The sequence below is a fragment of the Microtus ochrogaster genome, unplaced genomic scaffold (genome assembly GCF_000317375.1).
Source record: "Microtus ochrogaster isolate Prairie Vole_2 unplaced genomic scaffold, MicOch1.0 UNK3, whole genome shotgun sequence".
NCBI classification, from domain to species: domain Eukaryota; kingdom Metazoa; phylum Chordata; class Mammalia; order Rodentia; family Cricetidae; genus Microtus; species Microtus ochrogaster.
Window position 1 is genome coordinate 8,456,166 of NW_004949101.1, and position 24,037 is coordinate 8,480,202.

At 38.7% G+C, this 24,037-nt stretch overlaps 1 protein-coding gene across 6 annotated transcripts in view; it reads left to right on the forward strand.

Moving 5' to 3' along the window:
• Tasp1 (taspase 1) overlaps nucleotides 1-24,037 on the forward strand; it is a 221,528-nt gene that overhangs the window by 164,393 nt on the left and 33,098 nt on the right. For all 6 annotated transcript variants that reach the window (XR_003378538.1, XM_026788512.1, XM_005365529.3 and 3 more), the window contains one exon: nucleotides 18,562-18,672. Coding sequence is in view for 5 of the 6 variants with exons in the window: in XM_026788512.1 (XP_026644313.1) it covers nucleotides 18,562-18,672 (111 nt within the window). In the remaining variant the exon portion in view is untranslated. The remainder of the gene's footprint in view (nucleotides 1-18,561; nucleotides 18,673-24,037) is intronic.

Below are 24,037 nucleotides of genomic sequence, written 5' to 3' on the forward strand. Positions count from 1 at the left end.
GGGTCTTGAGACTTTGTAAATGTTACTCCTTTTTGGTGCTTTGCTCTTCATTTGTGTAATGACGTGGAGCAGTTTTACCTCTGGGAACCCATTATTTAGTGCCTGTTGAGGCCCATCTTAAAAACACTTTGCTTTGGAAAGGAGCAAGGACTTTATGGAGCTCAGCTCATTGGTCCTGCTTATTTAATAGTTAAGTTAGTTTAGGAGAATCCAGGGAGTTGCCCTCATAGCCATCTTGTTAGCCAGTGAGTATTGATTTATTCTGTAAATTCATGTAAAATATAGAAGAATGTTCCAAGACTCAGGACAGCTGGTCCTCTGTAGTTTTGTGTCTCATCCTTTGGCTGTAGCAAGTTACTTAAATGGCTTTCTCTCTTTTAAGATCAATAACATTAGATAAGAGGAAATTTAAAAATTCCTTGGCCATACTAACTTTTCTTGGCTCTATGTTGGAGTCAGTCCATAAATCTGAAATTCTTTTTAATCAGATGATTTGGACATGGGATTAGGAAATAAAAAAAAATTCAAGAAGTACATGTGATCATTACAAAGTACTTGGAATGAGATAAATTGGATTTAGTGGAGGCCTGGACTAAAAGCAAGAAGGTTGAGTTCTTTTTTCTTTTAGTGCACTGATAGTTAGTTGTCTATCTAAAAAAGACAGGTCTCTTTGTTCTATTTCTTCATTGTAGAATGAGGAGGCAGATCTCCATGGTTCCAAAAACTCCTTAAGTTCCAACACCTTACTTAATCCTTGGATTAGTTCGTGGCTTCATCTAAACTACTTGTAGAGTTACGCACCAAATGACACATCAATTAAAATTCTGTATTTAGACTTGAATTAATGACGTCAGGTTCCTGTGTGGAGTAACACTGTTGAAATCTTCTCAGGAAGTGATTGAAATAAGTTAATGACTACTTTCATCATCTTGTGGTAATACAAAATACCTCCATTTTTGCTTTTTACATTTTCTTTACAAAACTTGTACAAACCAATTTAAAGACTGTCATTATAATACTGATAGAAATGTTTTATATAATAATGAAATCAAAGAACTCCATGTTGTTCATCTCAATCTCGTTTTTTTTATTAGAAAGAATCATTGCTAAAAGTGTTATGTTTTCATAGTCTTCTCTCAGTTAGCTATCTATTTGATGAGCACTTTAAATAAGTATGTAGACAAGATAGCAGCATAATTTTCACTTTCATTTAATGGCTCTCCTTCCTTCCTCTCTCTTCTCTTGGTGTTTTTTGTTTTGTTTTTTTAAATACAGAGTCTCCTATAGCCAACCATGACCTTGAATTTCTAATCTCTTTTTAACCTTTCAACTACTAGATTATAGTGCACCACCACACCTGGCCACTTAACAAATCTTGATGCTCTTTTTATGTCTGTATATATTTAAACTAAGAGGTGAGTTAGTCCATAATCCTAGGTAAATCCCAGATATTCATACCTTTACTGGAAGGGATTTAAATTATCTGTATCATTTTATTACAGATGGATTTTTACCTCTTCATATTCTTTTAAGTTGTCTATCTGCTAACTAACATATTTATTATTTTTAAACTATATTTTAATAATTCTTTGAGAATTTCCTATAATGTATTTTGATCATATTTATCTTCTTCCCCAACTTCTCCCATACCCATATATATATATATATAATTCTTACTGTAATTTATTTTGCCTGGTACCTGACTGACATTGATATTGATCAAATTTTCACATACTGATTGACTGTGTGTGCCTTTATTTTGAAATTTATCTTAGGTCTATTGTGCTTTTTAAAAATCAAGTTATCCTTTGAGGCCCACTGGTGCAGGCGTCATTGCTGCTTCTTGAGATAATAAGGCACAATGTTCACAGCTAAAATACAGCTTGGGTAAATTAGTGATACCTTGTCTCAAATTAAACAAAAAGGTGCAGATGCTGCTCATTAGTAGAGTGCCTGGCCAGCATTTGCAAGACTGTTGGTTCAGTCCCCATTACTGTTTTTTTTTTAAATATTTTATTTATTATGTATACAATATTCTGTCTGCATGTGTGCCTGCGGGCCAGAAGAGGGCACCAGACCGCATTACAGATGGTTGTGAGCCACCATGTGGTTGCTGGGAATTGAACTCAGGACCTTTGGAAGAGCAGGCAATGCTCTTAACCGATAAGCCATCTCTCCAGCCCCCGCCATTACTGTTTTTAAATACAGTATCTATTATTACTGAGATAGCAATGTGAGCACCTGGTCTAATTTCAGGGGTTAGAGCCCATGGAAATGTAGGCATCCTTCTGTTACTGGAATTTAACTTGCATCAGACTGGTCTTACACTGAGTCTCCAACAACTGGAATTCACTGGTGACTCTCATTTAAGTTTTCCTACTCTGGCACTGGTTCCATTAGTGAATTCTGCTCTGTTTAGGACAAGCAATTCTTGGCATCATTTCTCTCATGGATCCCATGGATGAGTTTTTATATTTTCATTTTGTTCAGTGTGGTTGTTGACATTGATTGTTCTCCTGGCAGGATCCATAGTGACGTAGGAGACAAAACCCTGCTCGTGCCTTTGGGGTATTATCTATGTTAGGTAGTTGAGGTGGGGAGACCCACTTTATCTGTGAGTGTCATGGCCATTCTATGAGCTGGAGTCTTGAGCTGACTGAACGGAAATGAGTAAATTAGCTGAGTAGTAGCATTCTTCTCTGCTCCTGCCTGGGTCCACACTGCAGCCCACTGTCCCAAACTTCTGTTTCTGTGACTTTCTTACCCAGGACCTCCACACTGTTAGACAAAACAAACATGTACTTCCTTAAGTTGCTCTTGATGGGTATCTTATCCCAACAGTGTGGAAGTAACTAATACATTTTTTATATTTAATAGTTTTTCCAAGTTGTTAGGACACAGTGGCAGCTTCCACGCTCCTTCAGTGCCGGACTTCCGTCTTCATACTCTTATTTCAATAGTGATAAGCTTCTGAAAACAACCACTGTAGTTTTGTTTCTTTTAAGATTAATGCTTTTATTTACTTGAGAATATCATATAATTTATTTTCCTTCTTAAAAGTCTTCCTGAATATTTCTTCATTTCTGACTACCCATTCTCTTACAAACCAAAGCAAAAAACATGGAGTACAGTTTATGGTAGCCAACTGCTTCTCAGCATGGGTGGAGCCTGCCTTGGTGGTTAATTTACTCACTGTCATGTCGCTGTGGAAATCTCTCCAGAACATGTCAGTTCTGAATAACTTCTTGGCTTGGGGTAGGATTTAGTGCTCATTTCCCTCCTCCAAACTGGGGTTTTGTCTGGCATTTGTCTTATTAATCTTGGCCATTCAGATTGAGATTTCACAAGATGAAATCTCAAAGCAGCTTTATCTTTGCATTTCCCTGATGGCTAAGGATGCTGAATGAAACATTTTATTATTTAAGAATTCTTTTTAACTCTATCCTCATTCAGAAAGCGTTTTTTTTTTGCAAAGTTGTTGTTTTTGTTTTTTGTTTGTGTATTCTAGATACTAACTTTGTCTGATTTATAATTAAGTTTTTTTTTTCATTCTGTAGGCTGCTTCTTCACTTGGATTATGCTGTCATTTGTTATACAGAAACCTTTTAGTTTTATGGGGCCCCATTTATCAGTTGTTGGTCTGAATGTCTGTGCTCTTAGAGACCTGCTTAAAAAGTCCTTTCCTATGCCATTGATTTAAGTCTATTCCCTACTTTATCTGCTATCAGATTCAGGATATCAGGTCTTTGATGTTGAGGTCTCAATCCATTTGGAGTTGAATTTTTACTTAGTCTCCAGTTTTATACAGGCTGAAAATATTTTTATTCTTTTACATGCAGCCATTCATTTTGACCATATGTTGAAGATGCTATCTTGTTGCCAGGGTTTCTGTCCTGCCCAGTTCCCACAATCTTTAAGTTCCAAAGAAATCACACAGAGGTCTACATTAGTTATAAACTGATTGTCCCATTAGCTCAGGCTTTTTATTAACTCTTACAACTTATATTAGCCCATTATCCTTGTCTGTGCTAGCCACATGGCTCAGTACCTTTTTCAGCGAGGCAGTCACATTTTGCTTGCTCTGTGGCTGGGCCAGGACTGCAGAGGAGTGGGCTTCCTTCTTTCCAGAATTCTCCTGTTCTCATTGACCTGACTCTACTTCCTTCCTGGCTACTGGCCAATCAGCAATTTATTTAAAATATAATTGACAGAATTCATACCAATTTCTTACATCACTATCTTTTCTCCATTTTTATTTTTGATTTGTCAAAATTCATGTGTCTGTAAGTATGTGGACTTAATGCTTTGCTCTTCAATTCCTTTCTGTTGATCAAAATATCTGTTTTTATTACTATAGCTCTGTACTATGATTGCCAATCAGAATGATGGTATTTCCAGCAGTTCCTTTATCGTTCAGGATTGTGTTAGTTATCCTGTTCTGTGTTCTTCTGAGAGGATCTGTGTGGGTGTGTATTTCTGTATGAAGTTTAGGGTTATTTTTTCAATTTGTGTGTTGGAATTTTGGTAGGGATTGCAGTAAATCTGTAGATTGCTTTTGGTAGGGTGACCATTTTCACAATATTAATCTTACCAGTCTATGAGCATGGGAGAGCTTCCCATTTTCTGTTGTCTTCTTTGGTTTTTTTCCTTTGACTACTTCAGGTTTTTATTATACCAGTCTTTCACTTGTTTTGTTAGAGTTATTCCAAGGTGTGTGTGTGTGTGTGTGTGTGTGTGTGTGTGTGTGTGTGTGTTTTGAGTCTGTTGTGAATGGTTTGTTTTTCTGTTTTTTTTTCTCAGCATGTTTATCATTTACTTATAGGAAAGCTCTCACTTTTATGTGCTTATTTTGTATCCTGCAATTATGCTGAAAGTATTAGCCAGCTGTAGGAGGTCCCCTGTAGAGTTTTAGACTCTTTGTGAAATAACATCTGACTATCTGCAGATAAGGATATTTTGAGTCTTCCGTTCCTAGTTGTATTCCCTCCACTCATGACTTTTTATTTTTTTTCTATCACCTATCTATTTATTTGTCTGTCTATCCATCCATCCATCCATCCATGTGGATTTTTGGAACCAGGGTCTCACTGTATTGCTGTGGGTTAGTCGTTCTGTGTAAACCAGCCTGCGAATTTGCAGATCTTCCTGCTCCTGCCTCCCAAGCATTGGCATTAAAGGAGTGTCAGCTGTGCATAGCAGTGTTATCTTTTTCTTATAAGTCAGCTTGAGAAACTGTTTACATATAGCTTGTTACTTTTTTTTCAAAAGATTGGTTTATTTATTATGTATACAGTAATCTGCCTACATATATCCTATAGGCCAGTAGAGGGCACCAGATCTCATTACAGATGGTTGTGAGCCACCATGTGGTTGCTGGGAATGGAACTCAGACTCTGGTAGAGCAGTCAGTGCTCTTAACCTCTGAGTCATCTCTCCAGCCCAGCTTGTTACTTTTCTATGTTTCTTGGAATTATGTGTTCATACTTTCCATCCACATTATTTTTTGTTGCATTTGATGATTTTCCTTGAAATGGTCTGCACCTTTTGATAGTAATAAAATTTTTTTTTTTTTTAAAAAAGAAAGATTCTTTGGCACAGTTCTAAGCATCAGTGTATTAAAGAATATCCTCTATCAAGGTTTGGTGCCTCTGACTCTTGATTAAAATTTAGTTAAGTTTTTTCCGTTCAAATTTTTATATATTTTTAAAGATTTTATAATCATTTCCACCCCTCTTTCCCCTCCTCCAACTTCTCTCATTCCTGTTCTTAATTCTATGAACATTTCCTTTAATTATCAACATTCATGTTTGTACGTGCATTTAGGACTGACTATGTGGCATTGGACAACTTCCCAGGGAGCTTGTCCCTAAAGAAAACCGATTTTCCCCTCTCTTGGTAGTTATTGATTTCCTATAGCCCTTCATCTGGAATGACCTTGTAAAATTTCCCCTATCCACAGTGGTGTGTTTTCTATATTTCACTATGCAGATCTTGTTTAGGCAACCATATTAGTGAGTTTTCATAGGTAAAGCTTCCTATTATATCTCATAGATATGATTTTGCTCTATGTGTTGTGATCTGCTGGCTCTTAAAATCTTTCTGCTTTCTCCTCCTAGATTTTTCCTGAGTCTTAGGTTTAGGTTTTATGTTGTGTATTCACCAATTCGGGATAGTCATCTTAAGGTTACCTATTCTCTGCATTGCGATCCATAGTAGCCTCTACTGTAAACTTACACCTTAAACAATCCCTCATATACAAATCCAAAATAAAGAAAAAAGTTACTGTAAGAGACAACAAATATGTCAACAGAGATTTAACCAGACTATGAATAACTTTGCATGTTATAGATGCTAGTTAAAAAAAGTGATACATAGGTTTTAGACACTGATATTTTTTATTAGGTAGAATTGGTTTTGGGAAAGCATCATAAGTTGAATGTGTACTTAGAAATTCTGTCCCTAGCTATGCTTGTGTATATCAGATGGTATGTGCAAGAATGTTCATAGCACTTCCTTTCTCCTGACAGAGTTGGGAACAGCTGTGACATCGATCCATAGGAGTAGAATATGAGGCTGAAAATAAGGCATTACAGCTACACACGTTAATGTGAAAGGGTCTTCAAATCGTAACATTGCATTTAAAATACTGCAGTTTGCCCCAGTTGGCATTTTTCATTGATGAAGAAAATCTCTTAAGGCCCCACCCCTAGATGAAGAGCTATAGGCAATTAACGAGTGCTGAGAGGTGGAGAATTCAGTACCAAGTGGTCAGTAGTCAGCCCTAAAAACATACATATGTGAGCAACACTAAGTGGACCCAGCAGGTTGTGTTTATATATTCATATGTTTGTGTACATATAAGAACAATAATTAAAAAGAAAGCACTAGTGATTCTGCGTGAAAACAGAAGGGCTTGGAGGTCGAGAAGTGAGACCGTGGAGGGTAGAGCGGGATGTGATAGCGAGACTGAAGATGGTCAAAGTGTATCATAGACTTCTGCTAAATCTGATAATGAAACGCTATTTTGTAACATTAATAAATGCTTATAAAGTGAAAAAAATCTTTAAAGTGTAGTTTGCAAACTCATTAATATTACCTTATAAAATCAGAGAGTGTTTAAATATACATTCAGATAGAGTAAAATTATAAAAGAAATCAGGTTGCTTTGAAGAAGTTTGGAGTAGTGAACTGTAGGAAAGAGAACTTAGGATTCTCTTCTTGTATGGTTGGCTTTTAACTTTTCAACTTCTTTTGTGAATTAGTTGATGTCTATTCTTTTAAAATCCCTCACGTATGATTTGTTATATGCATTACTTTTCTGTTTTAAGAAAACTTTCTCATTAAATTCAATAAGAGAAAGAATGGCACAGATCCATTTGTCCTGTCTTTGTCTCAAGAAAAGGAATATAAATCAAGTACCTCTGGAGACCAGGCCCTACTTTCCGTGAATGGGTGATTGCATTTAACTGGTGTGCAAAATATATGCAATGAAAAATGCGAAAGTAAGAAAAATGGTTGCACTCAATGTAATGAGGCACCTATATAAGTTTTGGTAGTAAATTTGTATGCTAGGGTGTGGGGTGTGATGGAGGAAAATGCCTTTGGAGACTGAGAAGGTATTTCTCAGTGTGTGATGGACTGAGCAGAACTAGACTGAGGAAGAAGGAGAATTGTGTCTTAAAGATTCAAATACATACTCTCTGGGGCTTGATCCCCTATTGGATAGGACAAGTGTATCAAAGGTAGTATCTAGAAAAGAGTTTTCTAGAAGGCTGTGGAATCGTGTTCCAGTAAACAGTGACAATATCATGCTTAAAGCATTGAATATGTAGTGAGATTGAGATTGGTACTTTATATATCAGTGCACAGGTGTTTGTGACAGATAATTGTGTATATGGGGCTAGAGTTTGTGGTGGATTAGGTTTGGGAGTTGGTCTCAAGGTTTCTGGCATACTCCTTAGAACGATTCAGCTGGGAGCTCAGATCTCATTTCAGTTCCTCAAAGAGCTGTCTTTGAGGTCTTGCTGGCCTTCCAGAATCTTTTCAGTTATATAGACGTTTTATAACTCAGAATGAATTTAAGTGAGAAATTGATACAAAAGGGAAAAACTTGGGTGGAAACTTTCTACAAGGATGTCAGTCACTTTAGAAGTGGATGCTTTATAGGAAGCTCATTGCAGAATTGAATGCCTATTCTCAAAAGATTATTAGTATATATTAATTGTGCACAACAGTGGGTTCTTTATGACATCTTCATACATGCACATTCTATATTTTGTTCTTTATTCCTACCACTGCCTTCTCTTGTTCCCTCCTGTTCCCTTGGTCTCTTTTTTCCCCTCCCTTTTGTTTGTCCCTTTATGGGGAGTTTTGATGAGCTCTGACATGCTATGTTTGTTTGTTTTTATGTAGAGGGTTTCTCTGTAGCTTTGGCTGTCCTGGAACTCACTCTGTAGACCAGGCTGGCCTTGGACCCAGAGATCCATCTGCACCTGCCCTGAGTGCTTGGATTAAAGGTGTGTGTCACTACTACTTGGCTCTGATGTGTTTCTTTGGGTGACCTGTTTCATTGTTATTTTTAAAGGGAGGCATAAGAAATACCAGAAGCTCTTGTGGAAAACTGAAGGTTGAAAAATAGAATGATTTTAGATAGATATCACTTGGTAAAATAGTTGACTGCCATAAAAGTTTGAGAACCTCTCCCCTTTGGGTTGAATGGCTATCTGAGAAAAATCATATTTATTAGGCTGAGGAAATGGAAAAGTAGCTGCTGCTCATGAAAACTTAGAACCTACATAAAAGCCAGCATAAATAACATCTGCCTATAACCACTGCACTGGGGTGAACATGGCACAGGGTGAGGCAGATCCCTGAATGTCACTCTCAGGACAGCCTACTCAAATCAGCAATCTTCAGGTTCACTGACTGTCAAAATTAGAGAAATAAGACACCCAGTTGTACATCTCTGGCCTGTAGACAAATGCACAGACAAGTGCGTGTGTGCCTGTACCCACAGACATATATGTACACGTCCATACCAACAAGTACACATAATAAAAATGAAATAAAAGTTTAAACTCAAGTAAATAATGAAATTTGTTCACTCAAGCAGTTTCATGTGAAAGTCATATATGATCCACTTCGCAATTGCCACATTTGAAATTTCAGTTCACTTGGAATAGAAATAATTGCTCTGCTTTTCAAGGAGCCCAGAAATTCCCTTCATATGACTGATATATATCTTAGGATAAAACTGTCAGTATGTTCTGAGCAGTTAATCTGATTTTTCTTGCCCTCTCTTCCAAATAAGAAAATGAAAATAACAAAACATTTTTTAACTCATTAAATTGCTAACCGAGCTGAACGGCAGCAGACTAACAGTGTAGACTATGTCAGTCAATAAACACAGGCAGCCAGCCGAGGAGGACAATGCCACTGTGCTTTCAAAACAGAAGTTGCTTTACTGTCTGCGGTTGAGTTGCTATTTGCACAACAACTGTAGCCTCCCAAAGCCCGGGGTACCGTTTCTTTTGGATACTACACGTTTTTACATAGCAGAGACTGACTGTATCAATAGCATTTGTGTTGTCTATCCTCCCAGACATTTGATAACCAAACCAAAAAGTCATTTAAAATAAGGACTGAACTTTGGTAAGTGGAAATAATTTAGTATTATTTTTAAATAAGTAACAACACAGCATTGACAAAAAAATCTAGAGCGGACAACTCAAAACTGTACAACAGTCTCGTGTTACTTTTTAAAAAGTACTCGTTTTTGTTGGTGATAGGTGTTATTTCAAATATGTCAGTGTTTGAGGACCATGAACTTGATTATAAAATGTTGATTCTGTCAAACAAAGTGAAAGCTGATGAACTAGTCACAGTAAGTATTGTATTATGATTTTCTGTTCAAAGATGTTTATGAAATATTAGGTTGTATCAAAAACCATGTAAGGAATTTGTTTCATCCCATGTAGGAAAAGTTAAACCAAAGCAACAACAAACCCAACTCTGTTTCTATTTTAGTAGTTAGTTTTTCTGCTAGGGATACTTTTTAGGTAACCCAAAAGCTTTTGTACCCTGTTCTTTTAGTTTGTGAGCAAGTGGTAATTTCACTAATATTAGCTACAGCAAACACAAATCATGTAATTATAATATTGAATGAAGGAAAGGAGAATTGAGTCATGTAACACTTAGAGATGAGTTATGCAGTGTGGTCATTATTGTAATAGTTATATGTTGATTCATTCCCTCATGGACCCTCTTCAAACTCAGAGTTAGAATTATTTTTATATTTATGTTGTTCCCTCATTATAAATCAAAAATTTAAAGACATTAGATATTTGAAAACAGCTACAATTGTTTGACTCTCTGAAAACCACACATTTATGTCAGCTAGAGTTTATATAAACATTTTTCTTAACCTTTGTAAATGCTATAAAGCCCTGACTAATTGTTAGCACTAGTAGTGGGCAGCTCATACCAAGTGCTGCAGAGGCTTAAACATGCCGTTGATTTTCTGGCATTTTACCTGGATGGAGGGGGGAGGGCCTTGGACTTCCCACAGGGCAGGGTACCCTGCCCTCTCTTAGGGCTGGAGGGTGAGGGTGAGTGGGGGAGCAGGAGGGAGTGGGAGGAGGGGAGGAAGTGGAAATTTTGATTGGTATTATTTATAAAGTAATAAAAAATAATATGCTGAAAAATCAAGTTATTCACATATTGTAGTAATACTACACAATTATTATAAAGCACTCCATATTTCTCAAAGCTTTTTATGTTTACACTTTATGCTCATCTTTTTAATCCTCAAATGGGGGAAAACTCAGAGCTAAAGGTCATGTGCCAGCATAGTATCCCCTATCTAGTTTAGTAAAGGAAGATTGTTGAGGGAGCTGCGGGCCTCTTCCCACAGCTCGGCTCCCGGCCGCCTGGCTAGCTTATGCCCCAAAATAACAACACACAAATTGTATTCATTTAAACACTCCCTGGCCCATTAGCTCTAGCTTCTTACTGGCTAATTCTTACATCTTGATTACCCATTTCTATTAATGTGTATAGCACCCCAAGGTGCGCTTACCAGGAAGATTCTAGCCTACGTCCATCCTGGGTCCGAGCTTCATCGCGTCTGCCCTGGTGATGAGCTGCATGGTGTCTGTCTGAGGCGTCTTACCTCACTTCCTATTCCTGCCAGCATTCTGTTCTGTTTACTCCACCCACCTATGTTCTAACCTATCAGGGCCAAGCAGTTTCTTTAGTAATTAACCAATGATCTTCCTCCATCAGAAGATATACCCACAATGGATATCTTTACTTCCAACAATATGCAAAGAGAGAGAGGGAGAGACAGAGTACGTGTGTGTATGCATGTGCATACCCTCAGGCACATATGTAAACATTATCCCATATCTTTAGTTCTTAAAGCCTCTTTTAACTGAGAAGAGACGTGCAGATTCTCATTTGGGCAGGGTTGACTTAGTCACTCAGCATAGTAGCCTGACCTTGCTGACTAGGTAATGAATGAGCGTGCTGCCTGCATTGAGCCAGTTAGCATTCTTCCTTTTGCTCTTTTACTAGATGTTGTAGAGCAAGCATACTTCTTTTTGCTTAGGTTGCATGAATTTGAATTGACTGAGGGGTTCTTCTCACTGTGAAGTCAGCCATCTGACACTAGGCAGATCCCTAGAATGGCTAGATATCTGAGGAAGGAAAAGGATCATTTGCTTTGCATCGCAATAAGATCTTGATTCCCATGTATTTGCTTTGTGTCAAGTAGCCTGCTGTACCTTTTATTCTAACCCCTTGAATTGAGTTTTTCCCTACATTTCTGACTATTCAAATAACCCATATAAATGTAGCAAAATGTAATAAAAGCAAATAGCTGTTGTTTGTTTTAACATATGAGTTCAGTCTTTGTCAGAAGACAGAAGAGAGCTACATTTCAAGTGGTAGTCACTGGATAACTTTTAGGCCCCATTCTACTCTTCGTCAGCTTTTAAAGATTTTTGAATGATTATTAGTTTAAGAGTTGATAAAGCTATCCTATTATATATGACTTTATATTATTAGGCATAGTAAAAGGTTTCCCACTGCCTATGGCTTCTAGGCATGTATGAAATGTCCAAAATAAGCCTTTAAATCAAGCTCTGAGACACACACACACACACACACACACACACACACACACACACACACACACACACACACACACAACTCCATAACCAAGGTGGAGAAAAAGTTCTGGACTTTATTTAGTTTTTTTTTTTTTTTTTTTAAAGGAGATGCCAAAAAGTAAATCCTAGCCAGTGCCCTAAGGTTAACAAATTCAAGCTTTGCTAAATTAGGACACTGAGAAAATTCCAGAGATAAACAGGGCCTGGGGGACTGGTAAGAGGAGGGAAGGAATTCAAAGCCTTAGATCAGAGAAGGAATTTCACAGCACTCAGCTTCGTGATGTCCAGAATTCTGACATCCATCCTCAGGCACTGCTTTGACATTGTATCATGATAAGAGTAATATAAATGACCTGACTTAAATGGGAGACTGAAGTCGTAACCATCTGTCGTCAGTTCAAGTCACTCACGGGCCTCTTGCTAAGAAGCTGAACTCACTGCTCTCAGTGTCCACTTGGCTGAATCCATTTGAATATCTTGCCTCACTTTTATCTTAAGTTGTATCTGCTGCCACAAAATTTAGCCCTATGGGAGGAACAGTGTGCCTTCAACCACCCTGGGTTGTATTAGGTCTAACGAAGGGTGGCTGTCCAGGGAACATGGAGGTATCTCCATACTCCCTAAGAAACTCTCACGTAGACCTCCACAGAAGGCTCTTTGGCAGTCTCCCTATTCCTTCTCCTAAACCTGTTCTCCTGAGAACAATCTGTTTGAGTTTCTTCTCTAAATAGTGCCAGCCCTTTGCCCTTCCCCTATGAAGAGATGCAAATGTAGGCAGGTTCTCCGTGCTCTGTGAGATGCCATTACTGCTTGACCCTCAGCCTCATTCCAGGTGTTGTTTGTTATGTTGCCTTTTCCAGCTTCGTTTTGTCTTTCTAAATTTTCAGGTCTATAACTCTTCAGGACCTTGGCATGTCCTTTTTAGCTTGTCGTGTCCTCCTTTCTAATCTTTATCTTGTTCTTTCTTTACCTTTTATTAAAATTCCAAACACTGTCCTTGCAGAAATTACCATCAGCAGTGGGTTCTTCAGCTTCAGTCTCCATTTTAGCCCCGATTTGATTTTCCATGGAACTGTTTTAAGTAGTTCCATGTTGTTTATCTTCGCTTCCTTGGATGTCTCCAGCATAAGCATATAACCAGGCACCCGGGATTGTGTGTGTGTGTGTGTGTGTGTGTGATTTGTTGTTGATGATCTATCTATACAAAGCAGGGTAGGGTAAGTCATGCTCAGGTAGGGTAAATAATTAATAATGCCTTAAGAATAAATGAAGTAATAGTGCTATCCATACACTCTTTGTGGTGATCCCTTCTCTTTTATCACATAGGATTAAGACAAAAGAACAGTTAACATATGTAATACTTCCAATGGGAAGGGAACACTCATAGTGCAGAACTCCTCATTGCAGGAACTGTGTCCAGCAGCACTTGATGTCTTTTTGAAACAATGAAAGATGTGGCTCAAATTCCATTAGACAAGGATGCCCCTTTTGCTTACAGTGTTCTCAGCTTGCCAAGCAAAAGTTCTTGGCAAGTGATATCATCCTCTTGGCCCTCTGAACTGTCAGTCTTTCAAAGCTTCTCTTATAACACAGATTTATGTTTGTTTATTACTTATCTGATTTCAGCAAAGTATGCTGCCCTACCAGACCTAACTATTCCTCTTTGACCTTTCCAGTTTGGTCAGTTGGTGTGTGTGTGTGTATGTGTGTGTGTGTGTGTGTGTGTTTTCGTTCGTCTTCCTTCATAGTGCTGGGTGCATTCAGCATCATTGTTCCCTTGCTTTCTACACCTGACTCCTCCTCCTCCTCCTCTTTTTTTTTTTTTTTTTTGGTTTTTTCGAGACAGGGTTTCTCTGTGGCCTTGGAGCCTGTCCTGGAACTAGCTCTGTAGACAGGCTGGTCTCGAACTCACAGAGATCCGCCTGCCTCTGCCTCCCGAGTGCTGGGATTAAAGGCATGCGCCACCATCGCCTGGCCCTTCTTCTTTTCTTGTGAACTAGTTCTGAACTTGTTGATATGACAGCCTTCTTGTCTGTGCCCTGAACAAGTTGCCTCTTAGTGCTGTTTAGACCAGAGATGTGGTGCTTCCATTGCCTGTGATTGATCTACCTTTCAGTAATTCTTTGGAAGCCTGTAGCAGATATTGAGAACCTATAACATTCTTACCACTGGGTACTATGTGACCTTTTTAAGGCTTCACCAACTTTCAACAGAATGAGCAGTAGTAATGATTCTTCAGTGTTATGGGCTTATGTGCAATAAACATGTTACAAAGTGAAAGTGAGAAGAGTTTGTACTCTGGGCAAAACATGCAGCAGCAGCATTGGAAGGTGTGTGGTGGTCTTGATAACCTAATTCCATTTAATATCTTTGTGCAGAGATTGGTAGAGACTTTTCCAGTGTTCATCTGCATTATTTGAACATTTGAACTTTATTTGCCAAGCCCATGATAAAACAAAACATATCAGCTGGGTCTTGTAGCAAAAGACTCTGCTCATAAACACAGTTCTGAGAGACATCCTAAACTATATTATAGAAAGGGGTGTAAGGTTTAACACACACATGGGATCTTGGCTGTAATAAGCAAAGCCTCTGTTCCTTCAGAATTGTTTTAAAATACTTTATATGTTTTAAATACTGAATCAGAGGCAGGCGGATCTCTGTGAGTTCGAGACCAGCCTGGTCTATAGAGCTAGTTCCAGGACTGGCTCCAAAGCCACAGAGAAACCCTGTCTCGAAAAACCAAAAAAAAAAAAAAAAAATACTGAATCAGGAAGTTTTTCATGTACTTTTGACTAGTTAAATTAAACCTTTTCCATCTAATTCAGAGTGTTTTAACCTCAATCATAGACAATGTGATATCCAACTTCTCTTGGAAACATGCAGACTTTTATTTTGCTCTGTTTGAATTTTGTTCTGTTTTGTGAAACCAAACTGAAGATCACGTAGCATGATTTTTGTTTGTTTGCATTAGAAATATGGATAGTGGTAAATGAGATAGGATAGATTGAAAGGCTAAGAACTGAGATAAAACTGTAGGAAGTTTATAAATCAGAATACATTCAACAGTTGCAATTATTTGATTAAAACTTAAGAGTAGAAGTATTAAATATATACCAAAGGAAATTTTATCAATATATTTGACTCATAGGCAAAAATCACAATTTATTTAAAATGTGTCCACATAAAATTTTCAATAAGAATAAAAGGCAAAACTTTTAAGGAATGCTATTTTAAAAAACATTTGAAAGAAGAAAAATATTATTTCATATAATAAATATTGAGAAGAAACTGGTCCAATCAAGAATAATATGCTGCAAGATTGTAAATAGATTCAAACACTATTTATATGAGAGTAGCTTTTATCATTTAAAAATGTATGGGTTTAATAATATGAGAATTAATATATGATAAAAAATATATTGTAAGTCAGTAGAAAAAGGACATTTTAAAGTCAGTAGAGAAGGAATGAATTTTTCACCAAAGTGTTATTATGCATTTGACTATTTAGAGGGAATAAGTCTACCACAAGTTTTCCACAACAATCTTTACCCTAAAATTAATTCCAGAAGTTTGAAGTCTTAAAATTAAAGTCTGTAATTGTAAAATTGCTAGTAGAAAACATGGGCATGGGCAAAATATTTTCATAATTTCCCACTAGAGAAGGCTTTTCCTGTAAAACTTGCAACACAGAAACCTTAAAGGAAAAAGGCTGACATATCATCTGCCCAAGCATCAGAAACAAGTAAGCCAAAAATGAAGAATCAGAAGTAAAATCAGAGTCATTAATAAATTGGGTAAGATATTTGCATCACACTTGGTCAAAGACCTACTGGCTTGTTATAGAGTGTATAAAATTAGGAGAAAAAAAACTAAAAAAAAAAAAACCAAAAAACTAGGAGTTGGCTAAAAGCAAATTTTTACTTGAGATTATGTTTTATTGCCCTGATAGAAATATTGCAAGAAGGTTGAGCTCTCAGCTGAAGTAAGTCCTCCTTCCTTAAGCAGTGTTGACCGAGTCTTTTGTCACTGCTAGAAGACAAATGGTCAATGCAGAGATGAGGAGGGAGGGTCATTTCCCATATCCCCCTCTTCGTTCGTTGGCTCCCTTCCTCTCTTCACCTTCTCCCCCGACATAAAGCAAGGACAAGTTACAAGTAGGTTTCTCCTCTTGTGCCTGATGGCTTGCAGGAAGGCGATTATCCAGTCTCTGCAGGTTTAGACTCTTCTCTAGAATGAATCCTGTCCTAGATCAGGGATTGGCAAGTGTGCTGGCTATATCAATTTGATACAGCCAGAGTCATATGAGAGAAGGGAACCTCAATTAAGAACATGTATGTAGAAGATATGCTGTCAACAGAGTAGCCTGAAGTGTATTTTTTTTAATTAATGATTCATGGGGGAAGGCCCAATCTGTGGGTGGGGCCACCCCTGGGCCAATGTTCATGGGTTCTGTAAGAAAGCAGGGTGAGCAAGCCATGAAGAGCAAGCCACTAAGCAGCACCTCTCCATGGCCTCTACATCAGCTCGTACCTACAGGTTCCTGCTCTGTTTGAGTTCCTGTCTTGACTTCTCTTGATGATGAACCATAATGTAAAAGCATAGCCAGATAATAATTTTCCTCCCCATGTAGGTTTGGTCATGTGTTTCATCACCACAGCTGTGATCCTGACTAGGACAGCAAGCTTTCTGCAAAAGGCTGAGAATAAAGGTCACTGGCTTCACAAACGTCATTTGTGGTCCCTGCTACCTACTTGTCTGCCCGCCCCCCCCCCATTTCTTTTTTTCTCCTCTCCTATCTTTCTTAACTTTTAAAAACCAGCCATTAAATTTTTTTGTTTGTTTTTAATTCTTAGTAGGTCATAGTTTGCTGACCAGTGTTCTGGAGGATTCTTTCAGATATTAAACCAGCTACTTCCATTTCCCCTCTTTTCTGTACATTTGCCTTCAGAGGAGATGTAGGCCTCCTATATTTGATCCTTTTCAGTTTTGCAGCTAAATTAGATAGTTTTTTGAAGGTTCCTTCCACTACAAGTTCCCTACTACCTGAAAACTTGAGACTTAGCGTTCATGGGTGTCTTAGGTAGTCTATCTACTGCTGTGATAAAGCACCATGACTCAAGCTACTTGGGGAGAAAAGGTCTTTTATCAGCTATAGTCCCACATCACAGCCCATCACTAAAGGAACCTGAAGGCAAGAGCTGATGCAGAGGTCATGGAGGGTGCTTTTTGACTTGCCCCTCATGGCTTGTTCAGCCTGCTTTCTTATAGTACACAGGACCTCCACCCACAGTGATCTGGGCTACCTCCCACAGCAATCATCAATCAAGAAAATGCCCCACAGACCTGCCTCCAAGCTGATCCTGTAGATGCACTTTTTTTTTTAAATTAAGATTCCTTCTTCCTAGATGGACCTAGTTTGTGTTAATTTGACATATAAAAACTAGCCGGTACACTAGGTCTGCAAGTGAAATAGCTGCTTCTCCATCTCTTCCCCAAAATCTGCTTTTTTCCCCCCTCGTTTTTATACCCTCCTTCCTTTTCCATCCAACATTCCCAGGGATTTGAGGAGGGAGTGGAGATAAATGCATGTATTTAATCTACTAAATTTAACCAGAAGTTTCCCCCAAATCCAATTTGGTTGGTTTTATTTTTACTACTTTCTTTGATAGTTGTTGGGTTAATTTTGCATTTGTTCTCCACGTGCTCACTTGTTATGCCAGATGTCCAAGAAGATGTCCTTGGGGGAAAATGAGGGGCTTTAAAAATGTAATGTTCTTGAAATGTTCACAGTGGTTCGGTGTGTGAGATCTCAAGGAGGCTGGGTTGTTTCTAACCACCAGATTCACATCATAGAAATCTGGCTTCACCCTTATTTGTGTAAACCATCAGGAGCATTTTTAAATGTTTGTGATAAACTTTGTGGCTTATTGTTTAAAATTAAATTTAAGGTAGTAAATCAAAGCATTTGGTGGGGTGCCTCTGGCAGCAGGGAGAGCCTTGTGTAGGATTCCCGAGAGTTAGTCAAAGGGTGATGCTGAGCTTGTGTGTGTGTGTGTGTGTGTGTGTGTGTGTGTGTGTGTGTGTGTGGTTGTTTTGGTCCTTTAATCTCGTGATATTTTCCACTTGTATTCCAAATACAAAACTGCATTCACTCTCCCCAGTTCAGGTCAACTTGGCAGTATCTGGCATTGCCTTTGCCAAATGGCTCCTGTTCAGGCATTAAACTGCCTTTACCATCAAGTGTATATGAGGTATGAACAATGATTGTCAGAAACTGGGCATCCTTAGAGTTCTTATTCATGCCACATTTTGTTCTAGTAATCAAATGGAAATTGAAAATGAAAAAATGAAAGTGACTGAAAGGTGACTGTCGGTCTTTTCTGCCCAGGTTCACCTTTCCTTGCCAGCGAGGATGGCGTGCTCGGTGGAGTGATCGTTCTCCGGTCATGCAGATGTTCTTCAGAGTCTGACTCCTCCCCAAATAAGCAGACGCTTCTAGGTAAGGGTAATGCCCCTCTAGTGTGAAGTTACTCTTTTTATTTTTTTAAGACATGGAAAGGCTTATGTCCTTAAGTCAGCAATTTATATTTCTGATGTCTGTCATTATCCCTTTGCTTGCACTGTTGACTTTCTATAAATAAATTTACAAAACACTTTTTTTAAAGACTGTGCTTAAAGTGTATTTTTAAATGAGATTCATTAAAATCTTATAGCTTGTCTCACTCTCATATCTTATTCCATGGAACATTAGAGATGATCCATGACAGTATATATAATAACTTGGAAACAGGATTCTTCCTGTTCCCCTTCCTCTAAAGGAAAGAAACTGTGTGCAGAGCTGCTGGCGTGAACTTTACTCCTGGTCCCTGGCTTATTAGCTTTGCTCCTGTCACGCAGCACTTGACTGTCCTCTGCCACTTCCTCATCTGGAAAATAGGGTGTTTGCCACACTTTCCTCATAAAACTGTTTTCAGGAAGGGTTGGCCAGTGAGTGTTTTTGTAGATGGAAGATGTGCATCCAGATGTGTAATCTTGGGTCTAGTCATCCCTGCAGGGATGAAGCCACCCTCCCTCCCTGGGACAGTTCTCCTCAATATTGTGAATTGTGGTCTTCTTTTTTTCCCCTTGGGGTTTTGTTTGTTTGTCTGTTTTTTAAGACAGGGTTTCTCTGTATAGCTCTGGCTGTCTTAGAACTCAACTCTTTCTGTACAACCAGGCTGACCATGAACTCAGAGATTCCACCTACCTCTGCCTTCTGAGTGCTGGGATTAAAGACATGTGTTTTGTGACCTGTGGCTTTAACTACTTTTCTCCTTTTACACCCCACCCCCAGCCTTCCCCAGTTCAGGTTTCCCTTTTCTATCATCTCATAGACAGTTCACACCTCCTGTTTACTAGCAGAGCTTTCTCTGTGACACACCTGCAGCTGGGTTGATAACTCAACCATGGACCTACGCCAAGGGCAATTGGGAAAGAAGACATTGGCCCAAAGCAAAAAAGGAAAAAGATGAAAATGTGACCAGAAGAACCACACCAACCCCAGGATCAGACTAGCCTAAATAAGAGTAAATTTTTGTGAATAATTTGTACATATTTAAATTGGAGGGTGTGTATCTTTCTAAAGTGTGTTGAAATAAGACCAGAATATGTATCTGTTAACTTTATTTCCATGTTCTCTACTTTTTTATCATTAGTTTTTTGTTGCTCAGGGTAGCTTCACATTATCTATCCTTGTATCTCAGCCTCTCCATTGCTGGAATTACACGTGTATTCTGCCATGTCTGGCTTTTACTTTTGATTGACATATAATTATAGACATGAATAGTGTACAATGTGTATTTCATTTTATCTGTGTATTGTATACAGATCAAATCTGACCAATTAGCACACCTGTCACTTAAGCTTATTATTTCTTTGTTTATAGAATATCTAAAATACTCCCGTACAGCTACTTTGAAATATACAGTAGATCATGGGTAGCTGTATTCATTCTGGTGGGCAATAGAACTTATTCTTATTCCTGCCATGCCTGCAGTACATGTCCCTAAGTGCCAACCATGCTTCTTTCCCTGGACATTGGAAGCATTTGAGCCACTCTCAGTTTCTATGAAATCAGCCCTTTCAGATTCTGTATATGTTATGCTCACTACTTTTACCCTTTTATTGAGGAAACACACACACACACACACACACACACACACACACACACACTTCTGGGTTACTTTCAGATCTGCAAGGTGGATGCCAGTTACCTAACCTAATTGGAAGAGTTCCCACTCCCCCTCTAACACCTTAAACAGCGTGCTCAAGTATCATTTTCAACTCATTCTTTGTTACCTAGACTCATTGCCAACGTCCCAAGTCCTTGTCTTTCAAATAGCATTTCGAATACTGGGGCTATCCCCACCTCCTCACCCCGGCCCCAGTAACTTGCCCTCACTATTGCATTTTTCTTGGAAATGCACTATCATAGTAACTGACTTTTAAGGCCTTGTTCAAATGTGGAAATCTGGAAGAGTTTCCTCCTGCGTGTTTGCTCCTTCCTTGTGCTCTGCTAGTACTATGTAGTTTACGTCTTTGCAACACTTCTCAGCGAACTCTGGTCAGATCCTAAAGTGCTTTCCTCTCCTTCTAGACTGGATGCTTTTCCCTCCAGTTACGTAAATAACTGGAGAAATCACAAGTCACCGAGAATCAGAGAGGGGTAGGGATTTTGTAACCTTTCTATGGATTAGCGCATCTTCCTTCTGTGAAGCATCTCACACACTGGAAGCAAGTAGAGGCCAGGTACTGTGTCACTGAAATTTTTGCTCATCTCCATAATAGGCTGCTGAGGGAGCTGTGGGTTGCATTCCTGCCGCCCTGCTCCCAGCCGCCTGGCCGGCTTATACCCGGAAATAACAACACACAAACTGTATTCATTTGAACACTGCCTGGCCCATTTCTATTAATGTGTGTAGCACTGAGGTGCACTTACCGGGCAGATTCTAGCCTGCATCCATCCTGGGTCGGAGCTTCATCGCATCTACCCCAGAGAGGAGAGGAAATGGTGTCTTACCTCACTTCCTCTTTATCCCAGCATTCTGTTTACTCCACCCACCTATGTTCTAACCTATCAGGGCCAAGCATTTTCTTTATTAATTAACCAATGACCTTCCTCCATCAATAGGCTTCCAGTAATTCTTAGATACATGAATTTAAATGCCAAATATAGTTTTTGTATTATCTTAGCAGCCCCAACCCCGTGACCACGGATATGATTATAGATGTGCATATGTGAAGATTAGAAAAAAGCATCTGGTATTCTCGCCTTCCTCCTCCTCCTCATCTGACAGGGCTTGCCTTGTTCATCATATTGCTTCATACTCCAGGCTAGCTGCCCCATGAGCAGCTCATGATTTCTCCAGTGTCATCTTCCCATCACCCATTGGGGAACTGACTGCATCTAGCTGTTATATGAATTCTGGGGATGGAAATGCAGCAGCCAGTGTTTGTCCACTGAGCCATTTCTCTAGCCCCAGAACCAACTGTTGTGAATTCCCTACTCTTTCAGTAAAATGAAATGTCACATAAAATGTCCTAATATGTTCTAAAAAAACAAACACCACAGGTAGAAAATTTGGCTAATGAGTGTCCAATAATATGATTTAGAGACAGTCTAAATGACTCACAGAAGACAGCTTCTGTATCCAGCCTTGTATAGGGACAGTGTGGCCACAAACTGTTTGCAACACTTGTCTGCCTTGTCCCACTCCCCAGATCAAGAGATGCTGACAAACCCCTGTGTACAAAATGTACATTTAACAAACAGAAAATTTTTGTCCCTGGATGAGACAGCTGAAAAATATTAATTTTTTATGCTTTTAGAGGGAGGTAAAAAGCCAATACAATATATTTTTACCCATTAAAATATAATTGCATATTTGTCAGGCCTTGTAGAAGTGTTTTTCTGAGGCTGGTGGACATAGTATGATTAAAAATGTACAAACAGAAGCTAGCAATATGACTTAGCAGTCAAAAGCACTAACTGGTTTTCTATAGATCTTGGGTTTAATAGCCAGGACCCACATGGTTATTTGGTATTCTGGCCTCCCTGATGTGCACGTGATGGCATATATACTTCTAGGCAAAATACACACACATGTTAAAATAATATTTTAAAATGTGCAATCAAAGACTCATTAGGCCCTCCAGTGAGAACAGTGAGCATGCTGCTAATTTAAGCTTGTAATAGAGAGGTAATTAGAACATATGCAGATATTTTCCATAAGCAAGCAATCCTGCTATGGGGAACATTTCCTTCTTCGTATTCTATACCCCATGTCTTGATTGGAGCCTATGAAGTTAAAGATTTTCTCCCTTAACTGGTCAGTAGGTATGAGTGGCCAGTGTGAAATCGGCTCCATGTATTTGAGGAAAATCTTAAGCAATCTTAATCACTAAATAGATGTGTATATTTGGCAGTCAGCACACATGGTGGTTGTTACTTTGCCATTAAGTTAATCCCACTTTATGTAGAGAATAACTCTGATTCTTTCTACTGGAAATGTGTTTATGTTGCTGCTAATTAAATTTTGTGTATGATACGCTTGCATTTCTATAGCTACCCCTTTACCCACCCCTTGTGTTTTTCATCTTTTACTGTGCAATGTTTCATATATGTTTTAAAGGACATAATAAATTTGTGAGTTATAAAGGGTAATAATAAAAGGAACACCTGTGGGCCTGACGCCCAGCCCAAGACATTGCCCATTACCCGTATCTTTGAAATCCCCATGTGGGCCTCTCTGATCTTACAGCCTTCTTTTCCTGAGCTTTCATTTCATGGTTGCCTTTGAGTTTTCCTTAAACCCCTTTCATATTTCTATGTATCTGAAAGGTATGTTGTGGGTAGTGCTTGATTTTGAACTTTTATGAGAATTTCTTTGGTCTCTTTCATAGCTAACTGAAAGGATAACGAGTTCCTTTATCATTTTCAACTTAACTCTATCAAATCAAACTGTTCTGCAGTTGCCAATTAGAACTTCACTGTGATGCTTCGCCCTGCTGCTCCACTTTCAGAGCACAGAGTTCTTTGTGGAGTACTTTTTGTTGTATTCTTGTTTTCCCTATTACCAGACATGCTGTAGGGTTTTTTGTTTTGTTTTTAATGTTACATTGGCTTGATGATTTCTGAAAAATTCAAAGGATAAAAAGTCATCTTACTGTCACTTAAAATTCCTCCAGACTTTTGGTTTTACTGGCATTAAAAATTTGGTAAGCCTATTAATGTGTATGTTCAAAGGAGCTTCTTCCTGGGGCCCCAACAGTGCTGGCTGCTTCTTTTCACCACATGGCATCAGCTTCTGCGAGCACCTATGACAGGGCACTCTGGGAGGTACACATGGTCACGAAGCTAACTGGGCACTCTGGGAGGTACACATGGTCATGAAGCTAACTGGGCACTCTGGGAGGTACACATGGTCATGAAGCTAACTGGCAAAGAGAAAGCAAATTCCCTCCTTGGACAGGGGAGAGAAAGTGGCCATGTGGATATTTGTCTGATGTTGCCGAATGGCCTACAAAGTGGAATTAAGCTTTCCTTTCCGTGAGAATCTCCATGATCTCCCATGGTGGGAAGCTCATTTCTTTTGTGCCCCAGAAGTGCTGGGGGGAGGGTGTTCCAGCTCCAATGATGTCTGGAAGGATGGGTTGACATTTTAGTATTTATTTAAGGTCAGATAAAGTAGTAAAGTTGTTCAAGAAATAAGCAGATATGATATTTAAGCTTTTTTCAGCTGAGAGTAACATTAGCAAGTAGGGGCGGTGCTCTTTGATTTTTATTTCTGGAAATATTTTTTTTGATCTACTCTGTTTATAACAGA